Genomic DNA, 16,421 nt, shown 5'->3' with positions numbered 1-16,421 from the left:
AAATATTTATATAATAGCTATCACACCGAAGTAAACTTGGAGTCAAGGAAAAGTAAACAGTTTATTAGGCTACAGATTAAATAAATGATAATGAACTTCACAGGGTGGTGAAAGTGAGGGTCTTATTCTGGTGACATGATGAGCGATGCTTACCTGCTGTTTGACAAATAAAAATCCATAATAATCTCATCATGTAGGCAAGCCCCACTGTGTTTGCGAGCTGTTGGCTAGAGCACACTTGCCAAAAGCTGAATGGGCACATTCGCTATATAACGAATTTTTGTGACTATGTCATCAAGCATAGCTTTTTATCCGCAACAAGTCAATTTGATGGAAACACATTGCTGGTGTGAAAATGCCCATATTGTTTTTATGCGTATTTTAGAATATTTGCATGAAAATCTGTCGCCAATTGGATGGAAACCCAGGCTTATTTGATCAAATAGAAGTTTCACAATGTTTAGGCTGTTACAAATGTACTGACCTATGTGGATGCACGTATCATTCCGGGCAAAATTGAGAAAAACTACTTGGTTGTGCCTGTTGTGCACACGCGTATCTGCCCTCTCATTGGCTAGAATGGCCCCACCTGATGTCGTCTGCCTTCAATCATTGAGGAAATGTATTTCCATTGTTAGAGTGGGCAACCGGCTATCTTGTCAATATAATAGATCATCTTTAAAGAAAACACTGCTGGGCTACTGGATCCATAAGCTCAAAGGCACCACCAATCCAAGTGTCAATGAGGACAGAGTTCGCCCCTTTCCTACACACTCAGGTCTGGTCTTTTTAGAATAGTCTTTATTTTTTTTAATCAACCATATTCTATTATCTCCAACATGAATTGGGATTATTTAAGAATAAATAACTAGTCTCCTTTTGAGGCACTATGTCTTGAATTATGAATAATGCTTGTGATGAAATGTACATTATATTGTCAGTCTGCAACAAGAGATGGGTTGTTTAATGAGAATGAAAAATGTACAACCATTTGCCTACTGTAAAATGGGCTGGGGGATTATACCTTTTCAAATGCTATTGAGCATGTCTGAACTTTATGATGACACCACTTACAGTAAGTCAGTGTACAGTAAAATGAAGTGAGATTGCCTATAACTGAACCGTTACCCTGAATAGAAGAGCCCACTGTGAGGAAACATCATACCTTACAGCTTGTACAATACACCAACGGCCACACCATTATTGTGGGAAGCAGCCCCTCTGTCTCAAGTACTGCTTACTTCTCACCAGTAGACTTGCATTTTCTCTCGGACTCAATGCCTATTTTTGTCATTTGGGGACCCCAGCCTCATCCTGGCAAAAGAGGACATAAAACTGTGCTGTGGTGTCTCCCTGCCAACACAGTGTATTACATAAGTCAAGTGAGTCAATCAACGAAAAAAACTAACAAACATGGTGCCACATTATTTGTTTCAGTGTTAATTTAATCATACAAATCTTTAATTTATACATACAGGAAAAATGCTTTAATTTTACATTATCTTCTAATAAATGTTCTATCATAAGACTATGCAAACTCTCCACTCATCCACTCACCATGCCACACTGCTTAAAAAAAATAGAAAATAAAAGAATGCTAATAATTCAACTCTCTCTCTCCCCATCGAACACACAAATGCAAAGCAGACAGCAAGGATTCTGATGATTAAAAAAGCGAGCAAAAAAAATTAAAAATAAACTGTTTGGGAGGACTAACAGTATGACCTTGACAAATACAGAAATGTGAAAGGCTGGTGTCAAAACACCATGCCCACAAGAAAACATACTTTCCATCAGAATGAACCATAAAATACTATTGTACGGGCATCTAAAAGATCTTTAGTCGATGAATAACAATTGTCACTCATTTCTTTTCCCCCCCTCAACCTGGTGGAACATTGGAAGCAGACAAATCACGATTGCTTGAAGGCGGCGACAGAAAGAGAGTTGAAAACGACAACATTCCAAAGGGCAAACAAATTGCGGAACACGATGTTAACTTCATTTGGTTGATATTTGTAAACAATGATTAACATAACTAAACCTCGTATACAGCACTCCACTTTATGCAGAGTACAATGGAATTTCAGGGTTGAAACTGTGTCCTTTTGAATGTATGTAGAACCAAAGTTGCTTAATTTGACAAATCAAAACGGGACTCAATGTTGTGTACAAGTTTGGAAGAAAACTATAAAACAAGGAGATAATATAAAAAAACACATGTATGCACGCATGACTGTAAGTCGCTTTGGATAAAAGCGTCTGCTAAATGGCATATTCATTAATTAAATTAATTAATTAATATGAACTCTATCTCCAGACACCATATCGAATCACTACTTGCAAACATCTGAAGTGGCATCATGCAAACTGCAGAAACAACTGCGGAAACAAACCCAGAATTTAGATAGCCCTCCCCATGATGGGGTAGAGCTAAGTCTATTTTTCTATGACGTTGTCCGTCGTGAAGTGTGAAGTGTCAGAGCCAATTTGGTTTGGTAGTTTCATTTATAGCACCATCTGCTGGCTCTAAAGAACAAGCAATTGCCACTGAATGATGCATCTCTGTGTTAGAACAGTACAGCAAAGCCTTATTTACGGCGCTACTCATTCACAGGCCTGTATCCTAAATTCTGAAACATCAGTGGAGGAATTGTTTTAGAATGAGTATTATATTTAGTTTAATCTATTTAGATGTGTACATAGGTCACCACAACTTCCTTACCGAAGTAGTATCCACCATTTCATGTTTAGTAAAATCCAAAAGGAAACCATACACATACATACGCACACACTGCAGTATACGCAGACATTGAATTTAAACCTACAATCGCTCAACAGGCAAAATAGTTTTAGATGGCTTTTTCCACTCACACGTTTCATTTGCTCAAGCTCACACACATCCATCCCTTTGCTCATCCAGCAGTCAGTCCACTGAGGTGAGTTGTCAGCTCAAAATAAGAAAGAAAACTAAAAAAAACTGTTGTGTAGTAGTATGATATCTTTTTTTAGGATTTATAGCACTCTTTATGTAGCATTTACACATGCAGATCTCGGGAAGGTGCTGATGATGTTGGTAAGGGGCCATTCACTGGGATAGTAGCGTCCTTCTTCTCAATGCAGCTTGTGGATTGGGGCAAGGAAGAGGGTTGTCTGGAGTCTGTATCAAATATGTGTCCCTCCTCTCTCCAGTGCCCCTGCCTGCAGGTCAGCATCAACATACCCATGTCTGTTCAGCAACACCTGGCCTGGATCTCCATCTTTCTAACTCTGGCCAAACGGATAGGGGCCATGAATACCCTGAGGAGAGAGACGGAACACAGTCAAAATGCATGGTATGAGTTCAGTAAGGTGAAATGCTAAGAACGTGATAGATAGAAATGTAATGAATGGCGCTTACACGATTCTCTATTCTAAGCGACAGGCAATCATATTTGTTCTACACAATGCATTTCTATCTGAACATTCTCTTACACTGGACGTGGAACTTTTTTCCGGCATGAGCATTGCGTGAGCCGCTCTATCCCATTGTTCTCGGGCGCGAGCTGCGTGTGGCAATCTTGAAATTAGAACCAGAGCGCAATTTTACGGTAAACAGCAACTTGCTGAGTCGACATGCTTACGCCCAGGTTTTCATTGAAATTAATAGGAGTTTCTCACGGTTTGCAAAAGTTACGCGTCCGGTGTCGCAGGCCAGTAAGGTTGCAGCAACATCCTAAACAGGGCAGGCCCCTACATACAGCACATCTGTATCCCTCAGAAAGATAAGCTCAGCAGTATGTAAGGAAGTACCGCAGTCCATTATTGAGTCAATAAAAGCTGTGAATGAGCAACAGAGGCATGTGTTTCTGAACAGTCAGGTGTACCCAGCCAGGAGTGGTTGTACATTTACAGGCTGGAATAAAAAATGCTAGCTATGACAGAAGTATAAGGTGATTTAGAGCAGGCACGGACACACACACATCCAAGCATCTCTGAGGGTATAGTGCACCAGTATATGGTGGCGAACCGACAAGGGTTATTATCATATATACAGGTAAATCCATAAAAACAATAAAATAGCTTGTATCATTAAGGGCAATAAACTAGGCAAAAGCAGGTGGTGTACAGCTGCTGTAATGGTGGATGTTGTTGCTCAGTGAGGATATTGTAACCACCAACTGACATATAGGGCCGGTTTCCCAGACACAGATTAGGACTACAAGGAGAATCTCCATTGAGAATGCTTTTTAGTCCAGGACTAGGCTTAAAAAAGGTCCAATGTATCCGTTTTTATCTCAATATCAAATCATTTCTGGGTAACAATTAAGTACTAGGGATTAATATCTTCCCAAAATTCTACCACATTTCAATACCAGGAATAATTCCTATTTATCCCGAGAGTCCCGGTAAATACTGCAAAATTTGGAAGTGCCCATTTAAAAAGTTTAAAACCAAGATACGGTCACTATGCCAGGGTTGTCCCAAAATATATCAAGATTTCACAGAAAGTGAAACTGACATTTAGTAATGATAGAGTAACTTTGATCGCCAGTGACATTGCTGTGAATTGCGAAACAGGCTGTTCATAAATTCAGAGCGTTAGCATGTTCCTCAATTAATTCAGGCCTAGAACGCACAGAGCACACCCCAAGTTAGCTATAGCATTGTCGAATCATATAAACTTTGTGATGGCAGTCAAACAAAAGTAAAATGACCAAAGTTGCTAAACTTGTTAGATAACCTCCAACGAATGACAGAATATCTCATATTTGGCAACATCTAGATTATTATATATATATACAGATAGCAGATCAGCTCATGAATAACAGGGAGGAAATTGTTTAAATATCAAGGTATCTTAACGGGGACCAACTCTGCTTTTTAAAAAAAACATTCTCTACCTAACCTCTCATATGGGCAGCAATACGAGACAGCGCAGAGAAGCAGGGGAAATGTTATAGCGGTATTTTGACATGCATAGGCGAGACGTGCTTTGAAAATGCAACCTATAGATTACAGAATAAAGTTAGGAATTTTCATGCGAGACAGGAGTCAGGATTTTAGGTTTCAGTGGGATTGGGACGATAGGAAAATCACCTGGGCTCTATATAAGGCTACTGCGTGAGTCAATAGATACATATACACTGGATTTAGGCTACATTATTGCACACTAAATGTTTCTGATCAGTGATAGATGACCAAACGAATAAATGAGCTAGCACTTCCACTTGTCCTGCCAGAGATCAATTAACCAAATAAATAGAGATTCAGTGAAACAAAATCACATCGATTGATTTTCAGACAAGTCACAGGCTTTTGGGTCGGGAGTAGGACAATCTACTAGACGAGTGCTAGCAAAATGTTCTGATCAGCTAATATATATAAGCAAGCTACATTTTTACATTTTAGTCATTTAGCAGACGCTCTTATCCAGAGCGACTTACAGTTAGTGAGTGCATACATTTTCATACTGGCCCCCCGTGGGAAACGAACCCAAAACCCTGGCGTTGCAAGCGCCATGCTCTACCAACTGACCTACAGGGGACTAGAATAAAAGATGATCATTAGCACTCACCTCAACTTAGCTAACATTTCACCAGCCTAATTGTTACCAAATATCCAAACGGAGATTCAGTGAAAACAAAAAATCTGACACTGATTGATTTATGTAGATAAGTCCCCCACGCTTGTCTCAAAGCAGCATGATGGCGCTGTCCCATTCAAAATGGTGCTGAAATTACAATCTAGGTGCCCACACACACAACGATTGCTTTAAATTAGTATAATGGTTGGATACAACTTCGGGAGTTTCAGTATGAGCAACAATTTGATACATGCCTTCAATTGCATTAGCCTACTATATTCCAATATGTTCATCATTCAGTTGATCATAACTAAGGTGAGTTTTCCTCTCTCTGTTCGTCACGTCTGCCCTGCTAGAGCTGTGCTGGTCAACTCACTACCGAGTTCCAAACTGCCTCTGGAAGCAACGTCAGCACAATAACTGTTCATCAGGAGCTTCATGAAATGGGTTTCCATGGCCGAGCAGCCGCACACAAGCCTAAGATCACCATACGCAATGCCAAGCGTCGGCTGGAGTGGTGTAAAGCTTGCCCCCATTGGACTGGAGCAGTGGAAACGCGTTCTCTAGAGTGAGGAATCACGCTACACCATCTGACGGACGAATCTGAGTTTGGCAGATGCCAGGAGAACGCTACCTGCCCGAATGCATAGTGCATACTGTGTTTTTTATGGTTTGAGCTAGGTCCCTTAGTTCCAGTGAAGGGAAATCTTAACGCTACAGCATACAATGACATTCTAGACGATTCTTTGCTTCCAACTTTGTGGAAACAGTTTGGGGAAGGCCCTTTCCTGTTTCAGCATGACAATGCCCCCATGCACAAAGTGAGGTCCATACAGAAATGGTTTGTGGAGATCGGTGTGGAAGAACTTGACTGGCCTGCACAGAGCCCTTCCCTCAACCCCATCGAACACCTTTGGGACGAATTGGAACGCCGACTGCGAGCCAGGCCTAATCGACCAACATCAGTGCTCGACCTCACTAATGCTCATGGCTGAATGGAAGCAAGTCCCCGCAGCAATATTCCAACATCTAGTGGAAATCCTTCCCAGAAGAGTGGAGGTTGTTATAGCAGCAAAGGGGGGACCATCTCCATATTAATGCCCATGATTTTAGAATGAGATGTTCGCCGAGCAGGTGTCCACATACTTTTGGTCATGTAGTGTACCTTACCGTGATTGTTGCACTTACCACAAATGCCTCGTTTGCTAAGTTAGCCGTATTGTACATTCCTCTTCGTTACTCTTTATGTATGTATCTACATTTTTGCTCCAAGACGCCGGCAATGTAAAAAAACAAAAAAATTGATTGTGCTGATTTATTCGTGCACTGAACCATGTCGCGCACTGTAGTTTCAAAGCTCTGTGGATAGTGCTAAAAAAATGATATCTGAATTCCGACATCTTTATGCACCTTCGCCATTAAAATTGTCAAAAAGAAACAAAAATAGCTTCTTAGCAAAGCAAAAATGTTGCTAGGACGGTCTGAGTCGGGAGGAGGAAACTGAAAATGAGTTGCGCTCTAGCCAACAGCTGGCAGATACAGTGCTGGTATAGACTACATATTGAGATTATTATGGACAAAAGAGTGAAATTATTTGTATTTGTCAAACGGCAGCCAAGCATCGATCATCATGTCACCAGATTAAGACCCTCGATAATTATTGGAAAGGAGCATCAAGCTCATCACCGTGCACTTTCACCACCCTGTGAAGTTCATCATAACTTATTTCATCTGTAGCCTAATAACCTAACGTAGCAGGCGTAGGAAGCTGAAGTTATGTTGAATACTGTATCCCTGAAAACCAGAAACATCCACTTTCTGCCAACGCCACTAAGGGTGGTAGCCTAATAAACGGTAGGCTTTCCCGAGTCGTTGGTCAAAGTTTACTTCGATATGATGGTTATCATATAAATATTTGCATTTCCACTGCAATTTCGCGCAGAATTTATTTTACCAACACAAAAACCCACCTTGTCTAGCGTATTTTGTTTTGTCGACATTTGGAAAGTTTACCAACTAATTTTGCTTCCTCCATCATGCCTGTCGTGACATCTTTTATCCGACATGTACTTTACTCGCATAAAAAGGTTGGATGGAAGCCTGGTTACCGTCTGGTCACTAAGGTGACAGGTAGGCTTACTTTTGAGCCAGGTGAGTGTGCAATACACACTTGAAAAAATGTGTAACATGTAACCAGTGTCTAAATCACATCAATGCTCTTCATAGATTACTGATAAACAGTGGTGGAGAACAATCAGTCTGTGCTACAATTCAGAGTAGAGCTCTAATGTGTGTTTTCCACACTACCAAGCACACATACTGTAACTGTACCGTAGTGGCAACGCCTGGAAAAAAAACCTCACTAACACTGTACTTTTTTATGAACACAAAAACAGCATTTTGAATCAAGAGTTTTCAAATTCAGCCATGAGGAGAGTTGTTTTTACACACATCCAAACATGGCACTGAAGAAATAAAAAAATCACCTCAAGAAATATAGTAACAACCACTCACTTCTCCCACAAGAGGCCCAATGTTTAAGCAGAAAACAGTGAGGAGTGGACGTCACCTTGTTTCGAGGCAAGCCAACCTTGGTTCATCAATTCATACATACCTGACTGTAAGTCACTACTGATAGATTGTTTTGGAGCCCATTCGATGCTCTATTTACAGCATTGTGAGACAGTCCGTTTTGATCTTGCTGGATGGCGTCCTGCATGCCCTCCCAGGCTCCTCCAGGGTCTTTGAAGTTGTTGCGGTCTCCGGCGTTGTGTTTGCTCTTCTGTGGCGAGGCAAAGGGGTTGAAGTCTCCCTCCACGTTGCGGTGCGGCTGGGTGTTGAACTCTGTCTCGAAGGAGGACAGCTGCTGTGTCACGCCCAAAAGGCCCCCCACCTCTACGCTGAGGATCACCCAGATCACGTCTGTGTGGACAGAGAGTGACACACACCAGGCATTATGGGTGACGTGTTCTGTCCAGGAGACAGAGTGCTGGGAGTTAAATACCCCACAGATATGCCTACATCTGCACGACATTTTGGTAAAGTTGACCAATTTCAAGACATTGATTGACGACTTAATATCTTGAAAAAGGACTACACAGTAAAAAGTTAGCACACAAACATATAAAAAAAAAAATATATATATAGATATATTTAAAAAATAACCGTGTCTGGATACTTTCTGGAATTAATTACACCCTTATAGAAAACAATGGTCCACAAAACAGTGTATCTGCGCCATTTGGGACATACCTCCGTAAAACAGTCCTGTGGCTGTGCACATCCTCCATTGACCCTGGTACATGCCGGGTGCCAGGGGGCTGTGCATCTGCACACTGACGTCTGAGATCTCCTGGGGGTCTAGACAGCGCACCATCACCATGTTGACGTGGCCAAACTGGTCCCCTCCAATGTACTTCAGACATACCCCGGGTGGCCAGGACTCTGCACCTGTGAAACACACAGACATTTGATACACACTTTTCAGACACAATGCTCACTTGCCAACCATGCAGTTACTCATACCTTACCTCCACCACACACACGTTTACAGGCCAGTGGTTTCCGGGTCTTACATTGCAGTGAAGGTTTTTCTTCTTTTGTGACTGAATCATATGTATGGTGATATAATCTGGATGAATAAAAGGTAACCCCACCTGTGTTCTGTATCCTCCAGGTCTTTGTAAACGGTGTGTCGGGGGGAACAGACTCTCCCTCACCAATTGTCACATCCTCCAAAAAGGACATGAATGGTGTGTTGATGCTGGGACTCTCAACGTCATAATATGCACCGATGGCTGCCTGTAGATTCCTATTTTAATTGAAAAAGACATTGAGAAGAGCGGGTGAGTCAATGCCCTGTTTAATTACCAAGTATTCAACCTGATCCAGTTCCTGAAACTACTTCACAACAACCATTTAAAAAAAAATTAAAATAAGTCTATCTTGCTGATAATGATTTTCCTTGGCAAAAATATGAGTCAAGGTCATTTATCAGGGTTGTTTTATTTTGTTCAGTGATTAAGTCGTGATAACTAGCATACCTTAGCTCACTACCAATCAAATTACATCATCATATCACAAACACTTGCTAGCTAGGTGTTCTAAAATTTACTCCTGGAGCCCCTTGGTGCGAGCTTGCACATTATTGTCTAGCTAGACCACGAAAAAATACAAGTTAAATGGGTTTCCATCGCATTTTCAACTCTACTGATGGTTTTCAAAACAAAGAAAAAAAACGTTTTATAGAGAGTGTGCCCCCTACGGTATTGGCACGTGCGCTCTAGCCTACTGTATCAGCTCGCTGTTAGCTAGAGGGCACGTATAGCCTGCATGATGAAATTATTATGGACTAAAGAGCGAGATTATTTTTATTTGTCAAACGGCAGCTAAGCAATGATGATCATGTCACCACAATAAGACCCTCGATATTTGTTGGAAAGGTGCATCAAGCTCATCAATTGCACTTTCACCACCCTGTGAATGCACCAATTTGTAAGTCGCTCTGGATAAGAGCGTCTGCTAAATGAAGCAAATGTAATGTAAATGTCACGTTCATCATCATTTATTCAATCTGCAGCCTAATAAACTGCACGCTCTCCTGACAAGTCGTAGTGGTAGGACCGCACAACATGTCATCGCATGACACCAAGTTTACTTTCATATCATGGTTACTATATCAATATTTGCACATAAAAGCATTTCCACTGACATTTCTCGCATAATTAATTTTAACAACACAAAAAGATACCACCTTGTCTAGCATATTTTGTTTTGTCGACATTTGGAAAGTTCATCAACAAATGTGCTGTTTCCATCAGACATGTCATGACATTTTTATCTGACATGTACTTTACTGGAATAAAAAGGTTGGACGACTTTACTCGCATAAAAACTGAATGGAAGTGTGGTTATTGAGGGGATTCGATTAATCTGGTCCGGTGAAAATGTGCACCTGGTGAAAGTTGATTGCTTTAGTTTTGGAACCGGGCAGCCTCCCGGGCGTGAGCCAGGTGCCCCAGTTCAAATGCAGCGTTCAAATCAACTGGGAACTGGTAAATCCCCAACTTCCTACAGTGTGTTCAAGACAACTGGGTATTGGGAAAAAAAAGGAGCGACTGGGGAAAATAGTTTGAACAGTCAACCAACTCAGAATTCCAAGTCGGAACCTCTGGCATCTTTCTAGAGCTCCAACTTTAAGATCACTGACCCCATGATTTGACATTGCTTTTTTTCCAAGTTCCCGAGGTGCTTTCAAGACAACTGGGAACTCTGAAAAATACGAGGTCTAGTCATGAAATCAGTGCTCTTCAGGTCAGAAAGTCGGAGCTCTAGAATGAGGCCCGAGTTCCTGAGTTGGAATTCCGAGTTGGATGACAGTTCAAATCGATTTTTCAAAATCGGAGGTCGTTTTTTTCCGAGTTCCCAGTTGTTTTGAACACGGCATAATGGGTAGGATTCTGTGTTTACACATGCAAAAGTGATTGCTTTTGATAATAACGCTTTATGTGCCTTCCCAATGAAAACAAGTTTGAAAATTCTAACATATTTAATGGAAAAGAGATGTTGTATGTTTCTGGACGATGCACCATGCTGCCTTGTTGACAACATAACCGAGCTGAGCAGATTACTGTTTGATTTGAGAAAGGCGCTCCTCCCTCACCGCTTTCGCCCGTTCACGTCACGGTCCATAGACAGGTGCCCCGCAGCATAATCGAATCCGCCCAATGTATCTGGCGTTACCTACAGATTTACATAGCTAACGTTAGCCTAACTATTGCCGCGTTCACGTACTAATCGAAACTAGGAAACTCGGAAATATCTGACTTGTTAACTGGTTACAGTTATACATGTGCCGCGTTCAACGAATCCACAAATCGGAAATTTCCGAGTTTCCTAGTTCCGACTAGCACATGAACGCGGCATAAATCCTAGCAATGACGTAGCCAATTGCAATGTATCGACACAAGTAGATATAGCTATAACTACATGAACGAGATAGAGACATACAACCACACTAAATTATAGCTAGCTCGCTTCTTTGCCACTAGTCAAAATGTAGCTAGCTACTAGCCAAGTTAGGCCCCACATCCACGAACTCACCAGTTGGTCATGTCAAGGAAGAAGGCGCATCCTGCCGGGTTGAGTTGGAACCCCAGCAGTCTTTGGAACTCTGAGATGAGGACATCCTTGTCAGTGGTGCCCATGCAGTTGAATTTCTGCATGAGCTCCGGGTCCAGGTCCATGCCCTCCATTGGCAGGTCTACCGTGGCAGCGACGGCGGGTTCTCTCCTAATTTAATCCGAGGCCTTGTCCAGTCATAACAACCAGTCCAACAACAATAAACTTAATATGCATGGCGAGGGGCAACGTTTGACGTCGGTGCAATCGAACGTCACCTTGCGTCACGGTGTGTGGACCAAGGTATGGACACAGAGTTTCTAGACCCAGAGACGCAACCTCGCAAGACTTTCGGGAACGCTTGAGAAGCAGACTAAGTAGACCAGGCCGGGGTTTGGGGTTGGAGAAGTCAATAGAAAGAAGTGAAAAAGTATTCCTTAGTTGTTAATTTTCTCGAAATCTAAAGGCACAAGGTAGATTCGAGTCAATGTTTTAAGTAGTTGAACATGTTATTACACAAACCTCGTCAAAAACCACTATATCGAAGAAGTGCCTTTGAGTTGACGGTCTGCACACGCGCAGTTCGACGCGAGAAAACAGTTAGACCGATGACGTTTCCTGCGCATGCGCTTAGCTAGCCAACGTCGCCATGACATCGCCTTCAAGTGTGATCGGGGATTTCTATTGGGGAAGCAGTTTTAGCACAGATAGAACAATGCGACAGATATTTCACCGGATGTATAAATGTGAAGCATCCGCTTGGCATTTTCACTCACTAACAAATATGGTAGTGAGAGGAAGCCAAGTGGCCGGCAGTGGGAGAAGGTGGAAGGAGATGGATTTTGGCCGACTTTCTGCAAATTTTCTCATCCATGAAACATTTGATCTCAATACAGTTTTCTGTTCCCAAACTAGAATTTGTTATGGACTATGTTTTGTAGACGTTAACCTTTGCCAAAGTTGTAAAAAATCGCGTTGTTTAGAAGGAGTGCAAAGGCGAATTGAGATTTTGCACATGCGCACTTCAGAGTAGGCGTGCCCTAACGGAAATATGCAGATATATGCTAGAACGGGCTAATAGGATCTCGCTAGCTCGTGTTTGGCTCTGCCCACCTCCTTGCTTGTTCTGCCCACTATGACTAATCTGTTCCCATTAGAAACGACAGGCTGTGGTCTCTTGGTTTAGTTATAAACATCTTTGATTTTAGCCTTTCTTCATACTCTTCTGTCAAATCAAATCAAGCTTTATTTATACAGCATATTTCAGACATGGAATGCAACACAATGTGCTTCACAGGAAAAAACAAATACAAATAATGAAAATAAAAAAACAAATATTTACTACACAACAAACATAAGAGGATAAAAAACAAAAGAATAACAATAGAAACTGAACGGCAAAAAAGCCCCCTAAGGAAAAGCAAAGTTAAAAAGGTGATTTTTAAGATCTCTTTTAAAAATGTCCACAGTTTCGGCCCCCCTTAGGTTCTCTGGCAGGCAGAGCATGTGAGCGGAGTAGAGTGGTTGGAAATCCCTCTCATTGCTCATGGAGCGGTGCACACTGCTCCATGTCCTTCCATGCAAAAAACTGCTCTGTGCTCACAGGAAAAAAAACTCCTGCTCCAAATTCGCTCCATTCATTAAAATCACAATGTAACCAACACCCATCTATTTTTGTGATTACCTGGACTTACCAATTGGTTTTTAAGTATTGAAACCAATCCATATGGATTTGAATGAAAGGTATTTGAATAAACATGAAAAGGTGAATGTAAGAAGCGAACATCATTTCAAATAGGCTACATGTTATATTAAACAGCATATAAACACTCTAAATAGGCCATGAGCCAGACAGGGAGCCTAAGAAGGAACTAAAATGATTTATTCAGGCTATATTATTTCAATTATTTAAAGGCTATAGCCTATAAAGAAATACATTGTGAAGCATTTGCGAGTGCTACAAAAGAGGCTGGTAGAGACATAAAGCGCTCAGGATTTAAACAACATTTCCTTGTATTAAATCATTATAGTCTATAAATTGTGCATATAGGCCTTGAATTAAATACTAATTAAACGAAAAATGACTTATTTGTGCCTTTGAATTCATTTTTAGAATTCATTTTTAGAAACATGAGTTTGGCCAGTCTGTGGCTACAGGCTCATGCGATGGTGCCTGGAGAGCCGGCCAGCAGTGGAGAATATCCTCTCCACACTTAGAGGCACTGGGGATGGTGAACACTCTTTTGGCCATTCTTGCCAGGCTGGTCAGAGATGCAGAGTCGTTTATTTTTATTTTTATATAGATAAGCCTTAAGGTTTTTAGGCAAAATAACCCAATCAAAACGGAATGCTCCTTGAACGTGGGAATATGCCAGGCCTATTGGGCCAAACTCAATTATGGCCTATGGTATAGATAATAGAACGAAAATGAATGAAATGTTTAAGAGATCTGATTTTTAGTTTACAAATATTTTGCTACAATGACACAGTTATCTACCCACCTCCTTCCTTTCTTTTAGCATTTGCACATAGTAAGTACACCATCATCCTTATGGGATGTGTCTTTTCAGATTCCACAATGATTCTTTAGTTGTGGACACAACATCACCACACTCCCTCTCTTGCTCTTGGTCCTCATCTTTGTAAGTCACCTTGATTTAGCACCTGTGTGTTTTATTAGTTTCTTCATGAAAATATTTAGGGAATTCCATGACAGTAGCTAAAGCCAGGGGCTATAGCTGCACACAAGTAGACCACAAATGCATGCTGGGGCGGGCATGCCCTGAGCTCATCAAATGAGCGCTACTGGAGCGAAATTGGAGCGGGCGAGAAGGCCGACGCTCCAGCCTTTGGGAATCTCGCTCCACGCTAAAAGTCAAATTGGGCACGCTCAGCTCCTTGCTCCCTCCAGCTCTGCTCCGCTCCGCTCACATACTCTACTGGCAGGCTATTCCAGAGGCTGGGGGCATGCTAACTAAAGGCTGCCTCTCCATGCCTCTTGGTCCTAGGCTTTGGGATGGTTAAAAGGCCAGTGCGAGAGGACCTGAGGGACCTACTGGGTACATAACTTAAAAGCATGTCAGAAATGTATTGGGGTGCACAATCGTGGATTGATTTAAAAACCAATAGAAGAATCTTAAAATTAATTATAAGACTGTCTTTGGTGCGGACTTTTGCTTAGGTCATCTGTTGCTATTCAAATTCTTATTTTTATTGGCTTTTCTTTAGCTAATGATCCTGGTTTCAAAACAATAATCTTGGTCGTTCTAAGGAAAAACACAATTAAATAATCAGATGTTCTTTATTACCTTAATTAATTAGACTAATCAATTAATCTCCACAGGGAAATCATAATTAGTGATGAGAAAAATTATGTAAATTATTAGGCGGAACTATTTATGGTCAACCTTTGAATTTCCGAACAATTGCGAGGGGAACACAGGCAGGGTTGCCATGTCTGCGTTTTCCTGATATTGGGCTACGTTGATAACGATGTCGCCGGTGAAAATGTGTTGGTCGCGGGTTGCGGGTTTTTGGGCTATTTCTAAATTGCAATGGCATTTCTCTTAATTACATTTTTTAAATATATTTCACTGTGACCTGCTGATGCTGACAATCAGGCTGTGAGTGAATGAGTGAGTGATGGGGAGAAGGGGTTTGTGTGTGTGTTGAGAGCACTGGTTGAGAGAGCGCTGCAGCAAGCAGCTGAGTCACGGAGACAGAGCAGCACATGCGCACTTGTGACAACATTTTGCCAGTTGTAGGTAGGCTATTTCGATTGGTCATCATGGAGCTACCTATTTCTAACCCTTTTTCCATAAAACATATTAACGCGCTAGAACTTATATAACGGCGACAAAGCACTGGAAAACGAGTTTAGGCGCACTACATACTTGAGATAAATTCGCTCAAAGGTGTTTTAAAGTAAACTGCATTATAATGTCGACTTTTCTTATGGGAAACTATGCTCAGTTCATGGGTCTCGCTGCGCGAGTGGGAATTTGAAATTGCATTTATGGAACTTGTTTCTTTTATGGGTAAAAATCTACAATGAAACTGACATTAAATATGGGGAATGATACATTTGCATCTGTTGACCATCATGTTGAAATGGCGATATCACTGGAGTCATTGCAAATTAATTTGTGCCATTTTTGTAGCCTACATGGAGCTGGCAAACGGATTTAATAAATAGCCTATAACTTCAGTTTGTTGTTGTAGCCTTGTGTTGTTATGCAATTATTAATGGCCATGTTTAGCTCATTCAATTGGAAGTTATCAGTTGTGATCATGGTCACAGCTCTATTGCAAATGTACCATTCTCCACATTTAATGTCAGTTTCATTGTGGACTTTTCTCTGAAATTAAATGTTGGCAGCTATAGGCTACCTGCACCTATCTCAGCAAACCATGGCAAAGTTGAATTGCAATTATAAACTCAGATTTTAGTCAATAGCCTATGCCTATTGAAATAACAAGTCAATCTCGCAAATAGGCAATTTTTAATGATTTGTAGTCTTAACATCTGGCACATAATAACAACAAAATTGCCAGAAAATAGGCTAACATTTGTTTGTTTTTTAAGCTCGTCCAAGTGTTTCTTGCACAGAGATTTAGAGATCCTTTGTCCAACTTTCATCACTCAAACTCTCCCCTAGGATTTATCTATAGTTATGCACATGCGCAAACGGGATGTATTTACAATTATTAACCGGGTTGGCTGAATGTCGTGGTA

At 41.2% G+C, this 16,421-nt stretch overlaps 1 protein-coding gene across 1 annotated transcript; it reads right to left on the bottom strand.

The window, feature by feature from the left end:
* Positions 1-1,439: 1,439 nt before the first annotated feature.
* LOC121578344 (protein ILRUN) lies at positions 1,440-12,284 on the bottom strand. The gene is made up of 5 exons (XM_041892662.2): positions 11,669-12,284; positions 9,223-9,377; positions 8,819-9,016; positions 8,181-8,488; positions 1,440-3,300 (listed from the first exon to the last, which is right to left on the bottom strand). Exons 1-5 carry the CDS (start codon positions 11,818-11,820, stop codon positions 3,265-3,267), a joined length of 849 nt encoding a protein of 282 aa, XP_041748596.1. The 5' UTR covers positions 11,821-12,284; the 3' UTR covers positions 1,440-3,264.
* Between the last annotated feature and the right edge of the window lie 4,137 nt (positions 12,285-16,421).

Source organism: Coregonus clupeaformis, chromosome 12, assembly GCF_020615455.1.
Source record: "Coregonus clupeaformis isolate EN_2021a chromosome 12, ASM2061545v1, whole genome shotgun sequence".
NCBI classification, from domain to species: domain Eukaryota; kingdom Metazoa; phylum Chordata; class Actinopteri; order Salmoniformes; family Salmonidae; genus Coregonus; species Coregonus clupeaformis.
This window is presented reverse-complemented; position numbering and strand designations above follow the sequence as displayed.

Excerpts from the sequence above, each read along its gene's own strand:
- LOC121578344 (XM_041892662.2), bottom strand. The coding sequence starts at position 11,820 with ATGGAGGGCATGGACCTGGACCCGGAGCTCATGCAGAAATTCAACTGC. Across the intron at positions 8,489-8,818 it reads CACAGGACTGTTTTACGGAG|ACGTGATCTGGGTGATCCTC; the intron begins GTATGTCCCAAA and ends CTGTCCACACAG. Across the intron at positions 3,301-8,180 it reads CAGTAGTGACTTACAGTCAG|GGTATTCATGGCCCCTATCC; the intron begins GTATGTATGAAT and ends CTCTCTCCTCAG.